The 20,006-nt window shown below is 33.9% G+C and overlaps 1 protein-coding gene across 8 annotated transcripts in view; it reads left to right on the top strand.

Annotated features, from left to right (window-relative positions):
* LOC106069337 (uncharacterized) overlaps positions 1 to 5,769 on the top strand; it is a 40,673-nt gene extending 34,904 nt beyond the window's left edge. For all 8 annotated transcript variants that reach the window (XM_056038201.1, XM_056038203.1, XM_056038202.1 and 5 more), the window contains 4 exons: positions 245 to 410; positions 1,127 to 1,350; positions 1,822 to 1,947; positions 2,408 to 5,769. In XM_056038201.1, coding sequence (XP_055894176.1) covers positions 245 to 410; positions 1,127 to 1,350; positions 1,822 to 1,947; positions 2,408 to 2,532 — 641 coding nt within the window. In that variant the 3' untranslated portion in view covers positions 2,533 to 5,769. The remainder of the gene's footprint in view (positions 1 to 244; positions 411 to 1,126; positions 1,351 to 1,821; positions 1,948 to 2,407) is intronic.
* Positions 5,770 to 20,006: the final 14,237 nt, after the last annotated feature.

The following is a 20,006-nucleotide window of genomic DNA, read 5'->3' on the forward strand; positions in this document are numbered from 1 at the left end:
AATTGCACTATATGAATTTCAGTTATTTTTTAAATTTTAAATAAGCTTAGGTTTTTAATAAATTGTGTAATTTAATTTTTTTGGTGTTAGCTTTTTTTTTATTTTCTATTTCATTAGGGACCACCAAATATACTATGCCTAGGGCAGTGGTTCTCAACCTTTTTTGCGTACATTTTTTAGTTGTTAATGTACCTCTATTTCAACGTATATTTTTTCATTCTTCTATTTCCCTGTCTGTGAACAGCAGTACAAAAGCAGTCTTACTGTTCCAGTCTGTTTGCCTCCTTGGACACTTACATTGATTTGATATGTAGTCCAACATTTCTCTTGTTTGGCATAAGCAATTTCCTGACCAACTTGTCTTTCTTTATGCCTGTCTTGTACATGGTGGATAGAGCTAAGGACAGTGGGTAAGTGGAATTAACCCTAATAGATAAAAGGTCTAGTAATATGCTAGGTTTTGACTTAGCAAATGGAGCAAAACACTGAACTATGATGCCAGTGACACCTCAGATTCAGTTTCAGTTAGAATACTTACCCTCTACTAAGCGTAAATTGTATAGAATTCACTGGTATAACAATTACAATATTTATTACATGTAAAATAAAATCAATCATTTAGAGATTCATCCTAAAATATTGATTTGTATCTCATTTGGATGAATACTACTAATTTAAGTTGCATTTTTGAAGTTATCTTGATATTGAACTATCAGAAACTCAATATGAAAATAAATTTAGGACATTATTCATAAACAACAATTATGCACACCAATTAGACATACAAAATCTATCACAACTCCTTATCTACATTGTCTCAAAAAAAATCCTCTATACAATTTTATGTTTGTGCAAAAGTAATGACAATTTATTCAGTATGCAAACACAAAAAAGTATCAATAATACAGTAATGAATCTAGCTGTGCTCAAAGCTAATTATTCCTTCTATTATCTTATAAAATCTGTATATATCTTGAACAATTTAGCTATTAATTTAATTATTTATTGACCCTCTTTCCTCTGTGCAATAACACATAAAACTTAAAAAAAAACACATACTTTTACTATATACAACAGCTTAAAGGTAGAATATAATTATATTTGTCATTATGATTTCCATGTAAAGGATAGAAAAGAGTGAGGCAGCCATGTTGATCTCCCTATACGGTGCTGGGAACATCTTTGGGAAAGTCTTTTTTGGCTGGTTAGCAGATAGGGAACTGGTCAACAGGCTGTTCTACTACATCCTGGTTCTGACTGTATGTGGGGTGTCCACGTGTATCAGCCCATTGTGTGGAGCCAGTCCAGTCTTGCACAGTATATATGCCTTTGTCTTCGGTTGTTTTATTGGTAGGTATGATTTTTAAATTGTTTGGCTAACAGCATGATCTTGAGTTTAACAAATTTAAAAAAAAAATTCACCTTAAAAAGATTTTCTTAATTTCTTTTTTGAAGAATAATCTTTGTATATATTGATCCTTCAATTAAAAAATGTAGGCATGCATAAAAATTTCCTCAAAGAATATGTAACAGCATATTTTAATTATGAAAGTAATTCTAAAATAGATTAATAAAAAATATGTGTTCAAAAATAGGCTGGTAAATAAAGTGTTAAGAGCAACAACATGAACCAGTAATGCCATATAACATGGAACAGTTCTAATGGCAATTGTATTTTTATTAAGCAAAGAAATTAAGAAAGGTTTGATACTTCACTATTTTTTTCACCATTTCTCTAATTGTTTAATTATTTTAGCGTTGGGAAAAAATTCATTAAAAAATATTAACTTGATTAAAAATAGTGCTTAATTTTGTTAACAGGGGCCTATGCCACACTTGTCTCCATAGTTACAGTAGACCTTATGGGCCTGGCAGTTGTTGGAGAAGCTTTTGGCCTTCTTCTAAGTTTCATGGGCATTGCCACAGCATTGGGCACACCTGTTGCAGGTAATTTTTTATTTATTTTACACAAGTCTTTTTTTAAGGCATGCAAAAGTATATCTAGTAAGAATAATTTATGGGTGTGCATATTTTTTACATCCTGCTGTTGTTTTCATAGAAAAAGGCTTAGTTATGCGCATAATTTTGAATTTATATTGTTTGATATTTGCACTGTAAATCCTTTGAGAATAGTTGTTTTTTTTTACCAGTTTACTTTATTGCAGTTTCTATTTTCAGTTTTTATAAAATTTATTGAAAAGGATTGATTTGTTAGCAAATAGTTTCAAGTTATTTTCTGAAGCTTATATTAAAAGTTTGATTACCTTTTATTTGTATTTTATCTCAATATTTTTTTGGTTGAGAATTTTTTCACTATATTTCTCATAATTAATTATGAAATACTCTGGCAACTATCTACCTTGTTAGTAGCATTAACAAATATTTTCTTTTTGTATATTTTTTTTAGGTTGGATTTTTGATTGGACGGGTAGCTACACAATCTCATTTGTTTTGCATGGAATTTTTATATTGGTCAGTGCCTTAATGCTTATACCACTTTTGGTGCTGAAAAGAAATCAGACGAAAAAATAACTGTGTGTGACTGTTTCAAGAAAATAATAGAAAATTTGTTGTAACAGACACATTTTTTTTCTCTCTCTTTTTTTTTTTTTTAACTAAATATGAACCTAGTGTCCTTGATGATGTAGAAATTAGAAAATTGGAAAGTTAGTGTCACACCTTCAAATGTTAGTGAAGTTTTTTCTGTTGTTTCTTTCTTCAAAATTATTGTCTCTTGAACTGGTGAATCCCAGTGTTAGTGTGGTAATATTTCTATTCTTTGTGGTATCGTGAAATGATCTGTGTGAATATTAATCTTAATTTGTAAATAATCGTTTATAATGCAGCTTTTTTTTTTGACAATAGTTAATAAACCATCATAGACGTTAATTACTTTGGGCAGCAGAATGTTAAGATGTAATTTTTTGTTCAATTAGAGCTACAAATATCGGCATAGCTGCATTTTTTTTACAGTTAAAAACTAAATTTTAGAAAGTATTTGTAGGTTTTTTTCTTAGTAGTTGGTAGTATACTTTTCTTTACAATATTAAAATTGTAAAGATTTAGTTAAACATCTATGAAATTGTTAAAATAGAAAAGGTGTAGAATCGTTTAAACCATGAGGAAGACTTTTTCTCAGGAACAACTACCATGACAAAAATGAAATGTGTTTCTGCCTACTTAATGTTAGTTATGTCAGGATTTCATATCAATGTCTCCCCACCAAATATGAGGATAAATGAGTTTTTTGAGTAGAACAAAAAGAACAACTGTCTTGTTGACTTGATCAACCTTATTGTAAAACATCATATAGACAGGCTTCTATTACCATTATTTATATTAATATAGTTTGTCCATCATGAGTCGATGATGACCACTTTTGTCATCCAAGGGGTTAAGGGCTTTGTGCCTCCTCATGAGGCTGGTGAGACCTATGTGCCAACTGGGAGACAGAAACACATGACAGAGCATCATGGCGTAGCGCTGTGAAAACACGGGCAGGCAGAAGAAAAGCGCCACAGAAAAAAAGCAAGGCCAATGACCATTATTATATAGACAGGCCCATATTATTCATATTACTTTTCAGTTACAACCACAAATTAATTTTCTTATAGAACAGACTATTTTTGTGTATATTCAATACCTTGCTTGCCAGTGTGTTGCACCTTTGTGTACTTTTAATAGAGTGCTTATAGTACATGTTTACATTTTTATTATTCCTGGAATCATTAGTTTTTATTTTAAACCTTAGCTGTGAATCCTGTACATACAATCTATAATTACATAATCTATTTTGTACAAAAATATAAAGTGCCATACATTTTCAACTCAAATGTAAACAAAAGAATATGAAATGGAAAGAAAAGTTCAAGTCAAAGAGTTGATCAAAGTTGAAGACTTTTCTTTCAAGAAATTTTTTGGATTTGGTTTCAATCCAAGTCAATTTTTCTTTTCTTTTTTTTTATTCATATATAAAAACAGTTGTCTCTTGCAACATTGTTTTATTTTCATTTAAGTCAATCTATATATGCAAAACTTTAGACCATGAGTGAACAATTTTGTGTTAAGCTTGTAAAACATGATGGCCAAGTGGGCAATTGACTTGTCTATATGACAGAAGGTTTATAGCTTAAATCCTGATTGAAACTTTGATTCTGACAAGCTGTTAAGATATCTTATTGAAGTCCTCCCAGCTCCAATAGACACACTTGACATTGCTCAAAGAAGGCAAAGAGGACAAGTTATTGTGCTGGCCATAAAAAATTATTCTTGAGTCTCACTTGAAGCGTTACTTACACATCGATCAAGGAAACTAAGCTAATATCAGAATTTACAAAGCATTTTCTAGGCTCATTAAACAAATCTACATTCTGTTGCGTATAAACATATAATATATGTACAATCTCCAGTTGTGTGTTGGATTTGTTAAATACCTTTGTCATTACCTCAAAGCCAGCCTTTCAATATCATGGACTGTTTGTATTCTTGTGAATTTCGTTATTCATTTCATTGTAGAAGTAAATGTTTTTTTGCTGTATTATTGTTACACTTTTATCAGGGATTTTCAGTTTTCTCTCATAGTGAAATGCTGTTGGAGATACACATGGTCAGTACCTGATTGATTGTTGTGGTCATGTGACTAAATTTTTGTTTTCATCTGACAAAATGTTGTGGTTATTTACTAATTTGACTTTTTGATTGAATGCTGTGGTCATCTCAAATTAGAGAATGATCTAATGTGGTACTTTCACAAAGTGTTCTGTCTGCCTTATTAATGTTTTCCTCTGACTTAATAAGCTTACTGGTGATTAGCTATGATGACTCCGAGTGCTGTGGTCAAGTAATTGACATTCATTGTCATTAATCTAAAAATGATTGCTGTGGTTACCTAACTGTATATTGAGGTTATCTCAAGAACCCCTGTGATCCTCTTACTGAAACAAGATTAATCACAAAAACCTAAAGTGGTCAATTGTGGTCATAGGCTTGAATGTGCCTCTATGCCTTGGGCATCTAGCATAATGATATCCATGTGTAAATACTGTGTTAATATGGCTATGTATTGTGGGTTTTCTTCTATTCTGGAGGCAGCTTTGATGTTTAATTTCTGCCCATTATTTCCTAGGTATGTATTTATATCAATTTTGTTGTGAGCTGGTTACAAGAAAGTAGATTCCATTCACTTTAAGTTTGCAAGTTAATGGTATAAACATGCTTCAAGAAGTTAATAGTGCACAAACAACAAAGGAATAAAATATTTTTGTGTGGTGCAATTGATTTTTTTAAATTAATTTTTTTTACCTCCCCATTTTAAAAGCTCCAAATATACACTTGCAGAAATTGTTTGAATTGTTCATATATTCTTTTAGCTCAGATTTGTTTTTTAAATTGTAAGTTTCTATTTTGTCTGCAATTTAAGATTGATTGCTATAATTGATCTACTTAAAAGTATCATAAGAGCTACCATTCACAAACCTTAATACACAGACGACCTACAAACATAAAGACAGTTGAAGTATATGTCCTTCATGTAGTTTTGTTTACTTAAAGTTGTCCAATTTAAATTTAAAAAATATATATATTTTCTAACTTTAGTTACGATCAATGCAATTTATTGTGTTTTTATCATTTATTTACTACTTTTGTTTGTGAAATCTATTTAATGGCTGTGTCTTTCTTATTTTACTTTATTTTCAAAAGTTTACTTAGTGATAGAAAATTCTTGATAATAATAATAAAAAAAAAAAGTGTAAACATTGTTTAGCATGATAGTCGTTGTTTTGTTTTTTTTTTGTCTTTTTTATACGTCTGCTCTTTTCTTTTACAAGGGAGGTAACAATGGATAATATGAAACCTCACCATGCACATCAGTTCGTGGACGTTCCCTGTTAATAAGCATACATTTTAGGAAGAAGGAAAAAGATTATTTCATTTTTCTGTAGTTTCACTAGCTCTGACAGTGTTCGACTGTAGAATATAAAGTTACAAAAAGCAATCTTTCAATATTTCTTAATCTACCGCTATAGGTAACATCCCAAAACTTCCACATAGCTCGTTTCGTCACATTTCATAATATTCATATGCTCACAAATGTTGCTCATGTCTTCGCCAAACTTTGGTTGAAACTAGACAGTGATACTTACACCTAGGTCTCGTGCTAAACGCCGACTCGTAAAATACACAGAATGTGTATTGGTAGGATACTTCAGCATATCGATATTTAAATGGCAGGGTACTTATATAAATGGATATTAAAACGGTAAAGCGGTCCCTCATCCCCTAGGAGAGCTGTGTGCCATAGACTTCACAAGACGTTAAAAATTATTTGAAACTAGCAGTACGCACCGGCTACGCCCGTTGATTTGTTCCAAGGCTTTTTATTGTTTATTATGGCCGGAACAAATTTATGAAATAAAGCCTGTTTAGTTTCCATTAAGATAATGTTTCGAAATAATTCACTTCTATTGATTTTAGTCATCTTATGTACATTTAAATAGATTTTGTTTTTATGTATCTAAAAATTGCAACATAATAATTAAGTGACGAGTATTCTCTCAGTTTCGATGTTTAATTTTTACATCTAAACATTCAATTATATGTTACATAGGTTAGGGTTGAAAAAAACAACATAACTCCTTATAATTACTTTACAAAACAACGCCTTGTTTCTTCTTATTTAAAACGTTTTTCATTGGTTTTTCATATTTTTTGTAGTGTTAAAATATCTCCATGTCCAGTCTAGATGTAATAAATATAGGTCTGTGTGTAAGTCCTAGTTTCATGATATCTTAAAAATGACTGCGTCCTTTTGGAGAAATACCTAAAATAAAATACTACGGTTTGATAGAAAGCTTGGTGTATGCTTGCTCCATCATCTCCTACACTACACCCTTCCTTCATGTTATCTTAGGCAAGGTGGGGGAGAAAGCAACACGTAGGCCCATTTAAATGATTAGCCTTCATACAAAATATTGATCATAGCCAGATATGCCATAACTCTACGAGAGACAAGATCTGAAAGTTATAAAGAAGCAGTTTGAAGAACTATTTGTTAGAATCATTGTTACGAAAGCAGATTTCCAAGTCAAATGTGGAACTAATGTCGTAAAAGAGCCACCTGGCCCATCCTTTTGTTTCTCTCTCACTCATGTCGCCCTCAAACATACAGACGTAGAATACTGCTTGGTTCAGCTAGGTCGCCATTGTAGACTCATTTGGTTAAAGATATTGACGGGCGGGCAGGAAATGTATGCACTAGAGTGACTGGAGTATGACGTCTTCTTAGAGTGGAAGTGAGTGTGACGTGAAAGAAGACTGACGAAGGCCGATTTCATTTTCTGTGTAAGTAAAAAGAAAGTAAATCGTCTAAAAAGGCGAAGGTCGAATTTACTGTGCATAAAATCACGAAAGTCTGAAAGGGATAAACTGGTAGGCTCAATTAAGTTAAACATTTTTTGACGTCTCTTACTGTAATATACAACCCCAAAATGCCATACAGACTCTAAGCAGACTCCATATACACTCACAGACTCCAAGCAAACTCTAAGAGACTTCAAGCCAAGCAGATTCTAAGCAGACTCCAACAAGCAAACTCTAAGAGACTTGAAGCCAAGCAGATTCCAAGCAAACTCTAAGAGACTTCAAGCCAAGCAGACTCTAAGAAACTTCAAGCCAAGCAGATTCTAAGCAGACTCCAAGCAAACTCTAAGAGACTTGAAGCCAAGCAGATTCTAAGCAGACTCCAAGCAAACTCTAAGAGATTTCAAGCCAAGCAGACTCCAAGCAAACTCTAAGAGACTTCAAGCCAAGCAGACTCTAAGCAGACGTAGTAGTAGTTTGGAGGCTGCGGAGTTTTAAAAGGAGTCTGCAAATGTGTAAATTTTGGTATCACTCTTAAGCTGTTGATTTAGTTGTATATACTAATAGCTTCTATTAAATATACTTTTAATTTGGTCTATTACCTAATTACTCATAGATGTGATCTACACATTTACGTTTAATAGCCATTTAGTTGGCAAAATTGAGGTTTAATTTAGCTTTCTTATTGACCGGTAAGTAAAGTCCAAGTAGAGTCCAAGGGCAGTTATCTGTGAACCGATTGAACTCTCGTGTGTACAACTATGCCTTTTTTTTCCCACAACAGTCACGTTTGATGTCAACTGCACCGAAAAGAAAATCCGTATTTGTGTCACGTTTTTATTGTGTTTGTTTTATATACGCAATGGTAGAGGTATATGTGTGCGCTACAGCTCTTTCATCTCAGGGAAGGGCTGAGCCAAAGGAAAGAAATGCAAGAAAGGGGAAATAACACAATGTTAGCAATACGCTATCCAAGCCAACTGGTAAATGAAGGAACTGGCCACTGCGCATGTGTAATAAAGCTTGCTGGATAGTCGTGGTTAGTCTCTCTATCGTGTCTCAAACTTTTCAAACTGTCTAGACGTTTAAATCGATTATACCCAAATACAAATGTAATTTAAGATTATATTCTACATCTACATGGCAGGGCATCAGTTCCTCAATAATTCTTATTGGGCACTCCTATCAATACAGACTGGCACTCCTTGATAAATTCCCCAATTTTTTTTTTTTACAAAGGTTATTTTAACTTACTTTGTCTGGCTGGTACAATTCTCTCCCACACCCATTTTCGAATGAAGTTAAGAATGAACACAATTATTTGTTGTACCTAACAAAACACGAACCAATTAACTATTTCGTTAGGTATTTTATAGTTATTCCCCTTTTTACGTTTTGTACACGTTTTTTTCTCCAACTTTCCATTCTCTAATCAAGTTGAAAGTTTGCATAATTATTCATAGTCGATGACAATACAAGAATCAATTTAAAAAATAACCAATTGTTTAATCAATTAGTGGTAATTAATTTATATAGAAATAAATAGCTTATTCCTGCAGTATTAAGATACATAGCAGTGATTTTGCTGTTCTTTCCCTTAGCTAAGCTTTGTATTAAAAAAGATTTTTAAAATATTTTGCTTATCTTGGACACTTGTTTCCAAGGTACGAAAAAAAAATCGCGAATGAATTCGTTAACAACTCACCACAGTCCTCGGGAAGTCTATTAGTGCGCCATTTATATTTTCTGGCTTCTGATTTTTAAAATAAAGACCATTTAGTTGTTTTGGTAAAATATTGCCCTTGAATGCGATGATCTCTTCACTTGAATTACGGTCCTTTAGCAGAGAAAACATGTTTTAACGAATCGCCTTCATTGGATTTATTTACACACCTGTCAACGCCAATTATCTTTGTTTGTTTTTAGGTCACCAGTGGAGAAGCTCACCTTTTTAAACAACGAAGAAGGTCGTTCGCATATTTAGGAAATAAAATATTTTTTTTAGAACTAACTCTTTCAGTATTAGCTTTGAAAAAAAAACTTGAGCTAACACGACTTCCTAACCCAACTGCTTTTTTCTATACCGGCTTTTATTTTCAAAAACCATGACGGCCAAACCAAAGTTTCCCCAGTTAGCTAGGTTGTTAAAAAAAAACCAACATACTATTCACTTCTATGTATGAGTTTATGTTTAAACCAGAAGATATGAAAGATTGCAGGATAATACGCCAATGCAGCAAATGAGTAAAAGCCGGACTTTTTCACAATTTAGGCCATTGCTTGCCGGACAGAGGATATATCTACAAAAAAGGAAGCTATGTCTTTCTTTAGCCGGACGTCTGGTAAACCAAGATTTACATCTTTTGTTTTAAACTGTTGACTCAGGTATATCGAGCTAATATTCTTCTAGAAGTTTATTTTATGCATAAAATGGGGACGAACGTATGCCAATAGCAGTCCTTTTAAGTGAGCTCTAAGGTGGTCAACTTGCTTTAACACAGAAGAGAGAACCTGGCGACATGCGGCTTCAGAAAAAGACAGCTGGAGATCACTTTCAAAGGTCGCGGGATACACATTTGAGACCAAAAGAAAAATACTACTACCAAAGACAGAAGTAGACGAGGAAAAGTACAATTAAATCAACCGATGGTGGAAAATTGTTTAGTTTACGCTGGATGTGGCAAAATATATAGATCGCAGCTAGGGATGCGTAACCACGGGATATACTGCATCCTTCATTAATTTTCGGACTCAAGACAGGCCTTATTATGCATAATATTTATTTTTATTTCCTAAAACTCCATGCAAGAACTTCACAGTTTTAATCTTTTATTCTGATAAACGTTTTGTCAATGAAGTTTTAATAGAACAGCTATTTAAAAAGATTTTTTTTGTAAAAGATAAAGACTAGAAAAAAAGTTATGACCTTGAAAGCCCTCCCCTCCTTTCACCTTTTGCGTGTGTCCTGAGTTTCTAATAACATTGTAAAACGTTGAAGGTAGAAAAAAATCATTTCAAGACAACTTTGCATAATTTAATGAACAGGAATTTGGTGAAAATGTGTACATTTCTCTTTCTTTGCTATCCAGATTTTTTTTCTTCTTTTACTAAAAAAAAATTGTTTCATTTCTTACCCTCACCATCTTTTGATTTGTACGGGGCAAATATGTCAGAAGTAAAGATTGTGAAATAGTTGAAACAGTACCCCATATTTGCACACATCTTTAGACGTTTCTAATCTATTGTCAATATCATCAGTACTTAAAGAGATAGTAGCTTGAAAAGAAGATAACATCTAAGAGCTGAATGAGAATTGTAGAGATGGATAGAACAAAAAAAAATAGCCTAAAGATAAGCACGGTACAACTACACGGTACAAAAATGACAGGTACAAGAAATATAAAAAAGTCGAATTTAAAAAGATGATTAACGTGGAAGACATTATAATACTTTGGTAAAACCAAGGATATATGGATGTAAAATTTAAAAGTACACGGTTGATCTTTGTATGATTGTATTAGCTTCAAAACACAATAATTAAAGGTGGCTAAAGAAAGTGGTGAACTTACCTTTACTTCAGTGGATTACAAATGTGTTAAATTAACGATCTAGTCAAAACTTGACTGTAGCTCACCACATTACTCTTGTGGCTTTAAATCATTCTTAGTGTCATTTCTAATTTTAAGGTTGAGTCTAAGATGGTATAATAGTCTGGGAAATAAGCTAAGGGCAGAATGTTGTTGGCTATTAATGGCTATACATAACAGCGTCACTTTTTTTTTAAATGAAGGGGAAAAAAAAGTAGAATAACAACTTAAACTTGAAAAGAAATATAGCAAACGAACGTAATTCTTGCTGCATGATGGAATCATAACAATATAACTCTTTTATCATCAAGGAAGAGAGTTATAGCTCCAAGGGCGTCAATCTTTGAACGACATGGACAACACCTACTTGAAACACGGGACATGGCTCTAGTTGAGTTAATTTATTCAAATTTAAAACTCTCATTGGATCTCATGATGTCAACACCTTTTCAGTCCACTGATGCAACTCTGGTGTAACCGGATGTGCTCATCCGTTTTTTTTTTCAGTCAATACTGTACTACTAAAGAAATGCTAATTAGATGCATGGTGTATAGGGCGTGTCCAGGGTTGGGCTTCAAAAGGGAAGTAATGTAAAATTATGTCATATAAGAAGTCATAATAAGTGAAGAAATGTGAATTCCTATATCAATGAAGATACCAGATTATATCTGTTTAATTGTTGTTTTTTTTAAATGAGGGTTTTCTAATCTCATCTTTGTTAATTTTTAAGATCCGGTTTATATTATTTAAACAATAAAATACAACAACTTAGTAAAATAAGGGGAAAAAATGTGGAGAAATATGTGAACGAAATTAGTCGATTTGTACAGTAATGTAAGAAAATCAAAATTGGAAGATCGGGTGAGATTCTGGAAATAACTAGCAAAAACGAATGAATGGCGAAGAATGATCATTAGATAATAGATACTACTTATGTTACAAGCTATCGAGCTTAGAAATCTGATTTTACAGTGCTAACTAAGTAAACAAACTCTCCTATACCTTTTGAAACACTTTATATTTTCTGTGCAACTAATAGACCGAAGGCTTTTTATCCGGTATAGCCTAAATGAAGATTTCTAATAGATGAACTAAGAATTAAAGGAAGGTTGAAGTTTTTTTTAAAAGATTTATAATACACCTATATGTATTTATCAACTAATGGCAATACGAAATGTTCCTTCTAGTATGCAGCAAAACACTTCAGACAAAAAAGCAAAACTCTCACTTCATTTAAATTGAGTGTCTGCAGAGTCTTACCGAATCATTTGTTTCCGTCATAACGAAACAAATTTTAAAAAATTCAAAAATGCCACTAAACAAAATTCTCGATCTTTCTCTCCCTGACTCTCACTCACAACCTCTTGATGTGATCTCTGCGCAAACCTCCTGCAGAAATGCATTGAATGACAGTAGTCGAGATTTCAGCTCGGGACCATCGTGGCTACAGTCCAAAGCGCACATCGAGCGACCAGGCAGTCGTCGTCAATAAAATGTCGAATGTCTGTAGAGCGTCAAACAAGTTTAGGCCTATTTCTTACGCTAGAGGTAAAGACAAAATATATTTCTATTAGATTGCACGCTTATAGAAGCTTCTCTATGATACAAATGTTAAAATTCTAGAATGGAATACAAATATATAGTTTAAGGGTAATTCTTTTAATTCTTTCTGCCTAGACTGAGTAGATGAGATTAGGAACTAATATAGTTCTTGTAAAACAGTGAGTGTAGGAGTATTTTATGACAGTCTTGTGCACAGCATGCATTTTTCTTTAAACGAGGACAGTAAACAGATTTTATTTTGAAATGACATTTATTTACAATAAAACGCCTTTATTTACATATCTTCAACATTAATAAGTAAACGCAATACGTAATTGGTGACACATTCAGTTTTTGTCTACTCCTGAAAAACTAATCGTCGGAATTTTCGTTTTGTGCTTTCAAAATAAAATATAGTAACAATAAAATGAAATAAGACATTGTTCTTTCAGTTTAAATCTTTTTGTTTTTCCTGTAGTAGGAATGAGTCTAAATGTTTCAACAGTTTGCTGAGACTGTCTCTTCATGCTACCAAATTATATAAAGAGAGAAGTGAAGGGCCCAGCTTTCACTCACTTTAATTAGTCCTACACGAGGATGAAAGAAGGAGGGGGAAAAAACATGAACAAACTTGAACTAAAGAATCAAGATGAACTACACAGAATGACTCGGTGATGCTGCGGTGGGAACGACTTGCCAGGTAGACATTGGGTGTGTGAACCTTAAGTAATAAATTTAAACCTAGAACTTGCCAGGACAGATTCTACTTAAGCTACATTTAAAATACATGAAAACATTTTGATTCATTTAAAATACTAATTTTATATCTTTTTTTTTTACTTTGGTAAGAAAGTGTTTAAATTTGATAAGATAGAGTTGTTGCATCTCAGGAATGAACGGAATATTAATGTTGATGATGCAAGTGGCACCAAAATAATCTTTTACGAAGTCGATGTACCAAAAAATAAATTGTAGACCAATATATTGCGGTCCTATCTGATTGTTACGGTGTATCCTACATGGCGTATATTTGAAGACTCTCGATTCAACATTAAAAAAAGAACAAGGCTCAGATAATTATAACTATCGTTTCTTTATTGGTCACACTACATAAGAAGATAATTTTAATAAATATTGGTAAATGATAAAAAAAAAGAACTTTATAACCAAACAAATATATATAGTAGAAAATAAGTAGGAATTTAAAAAAGAATGTGTTGGTTAGTAAAACTTCTAAATGTAGAATTAGTATTTTAATTTGTCTAAATCAGCAAACGACAACATGACGTCACGTTTCTAGTAATAGTAGAATTAGTATTTTAATTTGTCTAAATCAGCAACGACAACATGACGTCGCGTTTCTGGTGATAGGCCAAATAGTAATGCAAGGAAATGACAAAAGTAAGCCTTGGCATTATTTAAATAAATAAAAAAAAAAAAGCCTCAGGAGATGACTGGAGGGTGAATTGTTTAGAGTAAACTGAACATGTGTAAAGAACGGAAATAGACATCGCTCTCTTCTTTTAGAAGGTAGACAAATACTATAACAAACACGTCACTGTCATGTCATTGGGATTCGGATTATGTTAAGTGTGACCCAAAATCGACATTAACTTATCAAGTTCTTACTTTAGATTGGTTCATCATGAAGTTCATCTTTCTATTCATCTGAAACAAATGTCTTAGCTTTGCTTGCATACAATCATTGAAGAAAATCATAGGAGCTAACAACAAGGTAATAAATGGACTTACATAGAGAGTGATAAATAGCTTGGCATGCGAACCGGAGAATCCCGGGTTCGATCTTTGCTGGATTGGAATTTTTATTTTCGGGTTCTCTAGGGCACTCCTAACACCTTACATTAGTTTGGGAAAAGTAAAAGCGGTTGGTCATTATGCTGGCCACATGACACCCTCGTTACATCATCTGCCCTATAGATCTTAAGGTCTGAAAGGGGAACTTTACAATGCACAAAATAAAATTACAAATATTGATTGATGATGTTAAAAAAATGAAAGCATGGCGCATATTATAAAAATTATGAACAATTATGGAACAAAACTTTCAAAAGTTTTTTAAAAAATCTATTCCTCCTTAAGAAAGCTGATGGTGCTCTATTATTTCTTATTGTGGTATCGAAACGAAGACACATTATTATTTATTGTAAGGCTTCACTTCATTCCAGCTAATGATTTCTACATCTATTTTTTTATCAGCTCTTTACTGAATAGAAATATACATTAGAGTTGTGTGAGGTAATTCCCGCTTAATTCGAGCTCAAAATGAAAAAAACATAAGCCAAATTTTTAAAAAGATGTTTATACTTTGAAAGATTATAACTGCCAAACCAGAGTTTTCACAGTGTGGCCAATTAATGGTTGTTTTTCCTGAAAATATACATAAACTGATAACTGGTAGGAATATCACTAGCCGTTTTCGAAATATCCGTCGAGTTTCTACCCAGAACCCAGGAAGAGTTTGAAAGCTAAAAAGAGGGATTGTCAAAGTAAACTATAAGCGAACTCTTCAGTTGTAAGACTACATTTGTGGAAATGTATCACATAATTGTTGATGTTTTTATTGTTGCATTAAAGAGGTAATGTTAAAATATAATGCACGAGTAAAAATGAAGATATTTCATACTCCGTTCACGATATCATTACGTCATTAATGGTGTAGATCTCAGCAGGCTGACTATGTTTGTTCTTTATTAGGAATATCTTGGACAAGTAAAGTTTTAGCACATCTGAGAAGTCTTTATTCTGACAGGCGTACACAAAAAAGTTAGAGAAGAAATGAAGACAGGTCACGGTGTTTAGCACCTGTGAAATCTCATCTTTGACCGGAGAGGGATCCAGCCAGGACTGGACCGCTTGGAAGTACGTCCACGGGCTGACCGTAAAAAAGTACATGGTGAAGACGATCAATGACATGCGTAGAGCCCGCCACGCCCTACAGACAAGAGAATGCATGGAGTCAACTGAGCCACGCCTCAGGCCTACTTCCGTTCTTGAGATGGCTTTCTGTTGACGATAGGCAATAGCGATGATGTGGAAATAGGCGGAAAAGATGAGGCAACTCAGAAGTGTGTGGACGCTGGGAAAAACGTATCTAACGTTGACCTTGACCAGGTCTTTGCACACGGCCAAGTAGCTAAAGGTAAACGAAATCGCTCCAGCAGCTGTCAGCCCTGCAACAGTTATTCTGACTGTCCAATGACGCTTGTAAACCATGGGGTGGGCGATGAACACCCATCGCTCTATTGCTATCAGAATCAGGCAGCAGTAGCTGAAGTCAGTGGCGAACCACCAGAGAAACTGCAGCGCCTGAGATGACGCTCCGTCGAAGAGATGCCAGCTCCCAGAGCTGACGCCAAGTATCCGCGCGGCGTTAAAGACGATCCCGAAGACGCCCTGGGCGAAGTCGCTGACCGCCAGAGACGCAAAATAAACGTTGGATAGGATCCGGAGCTTAACGTTGCAGGCTATAACAAGGATGGTGATGCCGTTAGTAATGATGGTGAGGATACAGAGGACGATCTCGACATGGTAATACACCAGGAAGCGTCCCTCTGGCTTAGTGTAGGTAAACAGTTCTGACTCGGAAGTTCCCCCCTCACTGATGTTTATTGCTACTCCGAGCGAGCTGTTCATTCTCTCTGAATCATTAAACATAAACCGTCCTTCTTAGCTGGCAGTGACCAATGATAGCCATACCTTGAGCAAGGAAATGTCTTAGAGCCTTTATTTACATTGAAAAGGAAATGTCTCAGAGGCTTTATTTACATTGACAAGGAAATATCTCAGAAGCTTTATTTACATTGACTTAAAACTACACACTTTTTAGAACTTACATCTTTTAATAATGACATGAAAACTTAGAATAGTTATCAGTTCTTTACCTATAGTGAAAGCTCTTTTTTTCCCAAGATAATTTTACACATAGGTCTTAACACAGAGTACGCATATTTGCATTATTCCAGTTGCTCCTATTCACTTATGTAAGATCACAAAAGAATTATATAACCGTACTCTAGTTCGAAATAAGTATAGATAAACAAATATAAAATTACTCTACATAATCGTTGGACCATTTGTAATTTCAGCTTCAATACCTTCCTAACCTTATCTTTGGACAAGACCGTGTGTATTTATACGTGTGTATGTGTGTGTGTGTGTGTGTTGGGGTTAAAGTGTGCTTGCTTTTGATAAAAATAGATTCATTAAAATGAAAATGCTTAAGATTTGTTCTTTATTGGTAGATAAAATTCGTTTTTTTTTTCTTAACAACTGCATGTTGGATGTGAGCTTAATGAATGTAGTTCTACCTTCTACACAAGAGTGTTAACATCTCTTTTAGGTTCACCAACTTTCATTATCTTCATCATTTAACATAAAAACAACGAAGTATTGGCCTTGTCATATGATATGAGTAAATTCTACTTGACATTCTCCATAAACGATCTCATCTATCTATGACTTATGGTCACATGTCGTAGAAATGTGTTTAAACTGCCGTAGAGAACTTTCAAAGTTTAACAACTATTTATTTTTACGTGTGCATAACTTAAAGACTGGGCCTTATATACAGGGTCGCCCACATAGCAGTTTCTCCCCTCTCCACGCAGCTGATGTGTCCAAAGGAGCGACAAGTGGGATCAGCGGCGTCGAATGTTTGGGAATAGCCGCAAGACAGCAGAGATTCGGATTCAGAGTTTTCCTCCTCCTAGGTAGGTAGGCTGACGAACCCCCCCTCCCCCCACCTGAAGCTTACCGGTTTATGCACCAGTAGCTCGCCTTTGCCCCTTCATCTGTCAGTGATGAAAGTTGCGACAGACCTAATATCTGAGCCACACGGGCTCGGATGTTATTTCAGAGTTAAAGATAATTTGCTTCTTAGTCCAAACCTTCCGCGGGACGACAGAGGATGGGAGCGGACAGGGTTTGAATCCGGGACCATCGATAAGTCCGAACGACAGCCCAGCGTGTAAACCGCACAACCAGGCAGCCATCCAGCCATATTTATTGGAGCGCTTATGTCGATTACTGGAAATAACATTATAAACAATAAAGATTAACTATTAATGCAATAACATAGTTATTAACCTCTCATAGGAACTATATTACGTAACCGGAAATATGCTTCATGTTCTATTGTTATTATTGTTGTATTGACAGACATGTTTTATCATTATTTTTATGTCTAGACATGTATTGTTATTTTTTATGTCAAGGCTAAGAAACTGTCGTAAAGAACCTGATATCTTAAAAACTATTTTTACGTAAGCATAACTTCAAACTACTTTTGAGTCCGTTTCAGTTGATGGGAAGTTTATAAGAAAAGCCAGTTTCACTAGCTTATTATCTATCAAACCATTCGTGTGATAAATGGATGTAGCCAGTGATAAGCCGATGTCTTGACTATTTTAGGGCTTTACACTTAGTTCAGAAATAGGGGAAGATTTTTACTGCCCTACACTAACTCTCCCCATTGAAAAACTAAAAAGCAAGCAAAAAATTAGTTTCGTATTTAAAGACGCTTCATTCAATCGAACTTTAAAAAACAAACTCTCTTTAAAAAATAGATCTATTTAAAAATGAGATTTATTTATAAAGACAATAAACATTGACCTAAACCACTGAGCGACCTTTTCAATCTGTTTTGTGTTTGACCAGCTTTCTGAGATTTCAACGCAATCATCTTGAATATACTTGTCTATTGATTAACATATCTCCGACTTATCCAAGTTGAGTTTTAATGCGAACTGACGTCATAGATAAATAAAGGTTTATTTTGAGCGTTAGCGATCTCTCAACAGTTCAGTAACACACACTGGTCTTTTTTATAAATAAAACAACTGATAATCTAGATAAGAAAATTAAAACACAATTTTTAAAAATCTTAATTTCTATAAATAGATTCTTTAAAAAAAACAGCAGAAGTTGCGGCATAACACACACATACAGATGACATTATCCTATCGAATTCTGTCATAATCATACAAACACATTTTGAACACACAGTGTGTTGTGTTCGCTTGGGAGGCCGTCTTAACCATATTAGAGACAAAATGAAAAAGTGTTTTCATAATAATAACAATAATGATAATCTTTATTATCCATTAGGAAATTTTTCTTACAATTTGTGCATTACACCAAGCAAAACATTATAACTATAGAAAACCAAATGATTAATAAATAACAATCCAATGTTTATATATTCTTGAAGATATTTAGATGATTAAAATTGCTCGAGTGGGTGAGGCGAATCTGTATATATAATTCTCTTCATGGCGCAAGAGTTCGGACACGCCAGAAGTAAGAAAGATCACTCTTTTATTTCTGCAAATCGGACGGACTAGAGTTACCCTACGAAAAAAAAGAGAGAGGGCCGGACTTAATCATTGTGGAGCCCTATGCGAAACGGAATTCGCGGGGCCCAGTTTGGGTAGGGATACGGATTATAAATGAAAATTAAGAGTTTATATTAGAAAATACATTCGTCTTTACTACGTACAGAATTACTTTACGAGCCTTGCGTGTAGCGAAGTCATACAGTACATCATAAAAATTTTATTTCCTACATAGATCACGCTCAATAGCATGAATTACCAAATGTTTCAATCTATCTACGAGTATTGTTGACCTCAAGTAAATCTTCATTAGTTTGAGGCGCGAGAAGCTTCTTTCACCAGATTACACAATTACGGGTAATGCATAATGCCATTTTTACTAATCGCGCGTAGGATTCGCGTTTTCGTATTGAATAACACCCCAAAATGACAACATTGTCTATATATTTCAGGAGGATTTCAAAAGATTTTTAATAATTTTCAGATATTTCCAGGACTTTTTCGTATATTTTGCAATTTCAGGAGATTTCAAGGAGCTACTGGTAAATCAGGACGCTGCGGGAATTCTGTTATAATTTATAAAATGGATTAATTTAATAATTTACACCTAGAATTAGCGCAGGTCCTTTGAAAGCGCGGGGCCCACTGAGGTCGCATAGGTTGCAGTGGCATATGGCCTAAGGCCGACCCTGCAAAATAACGGCGTATGCTACGCCGTGGGTCGACTAGTTAGTATATAATATAACTGAAGGTAGTTTGGTATAACTTAAAGAATAGCATATAAATCCGAGAACAGTTTATTTATCACTTAAATGAAAGCTTAAATCAATACATAATCCTATATATGTTTCACCTATTTCGAACTTTGATTCGTTATATTTCATTGCTGTCAAACTTAGTCATAATCTTGAATGTTACTTTATCCATTTTTTCGTATTTTTTCATGTCCAATATCTTTTATTGTTTCGCTATGGTTTTGTGTTTTCTGTCTGTCACGTTTAGATATAAATGCGCGGATTTAAGTCCTATCTTATCTACGTTTCCATGTTACAAAAGTGAAATGGGGAATAAAGAGGCAGTAGTGTTGATTTTTTTTTTAAATTAATCCAAGGCACAATTAAATAAATACATTTTTAGAAATTTAACAACCGTTCTTCTGGCATT

Source organism: Biomphalaria glabrata, chromosome 8 (assembly GCF_947242115.1).
Source record: "Biomphalaria glabrata chromosome 8, xgBioGlab47.1, whole genome shotgun sequence".
NCBI classification, from domain to species: domain Eukaryota; kingdom Metazoa; phylum Mollusca; class Gastropoda; family Planorbidae; genus Biomphalaria; species Biomphalaria glabrata.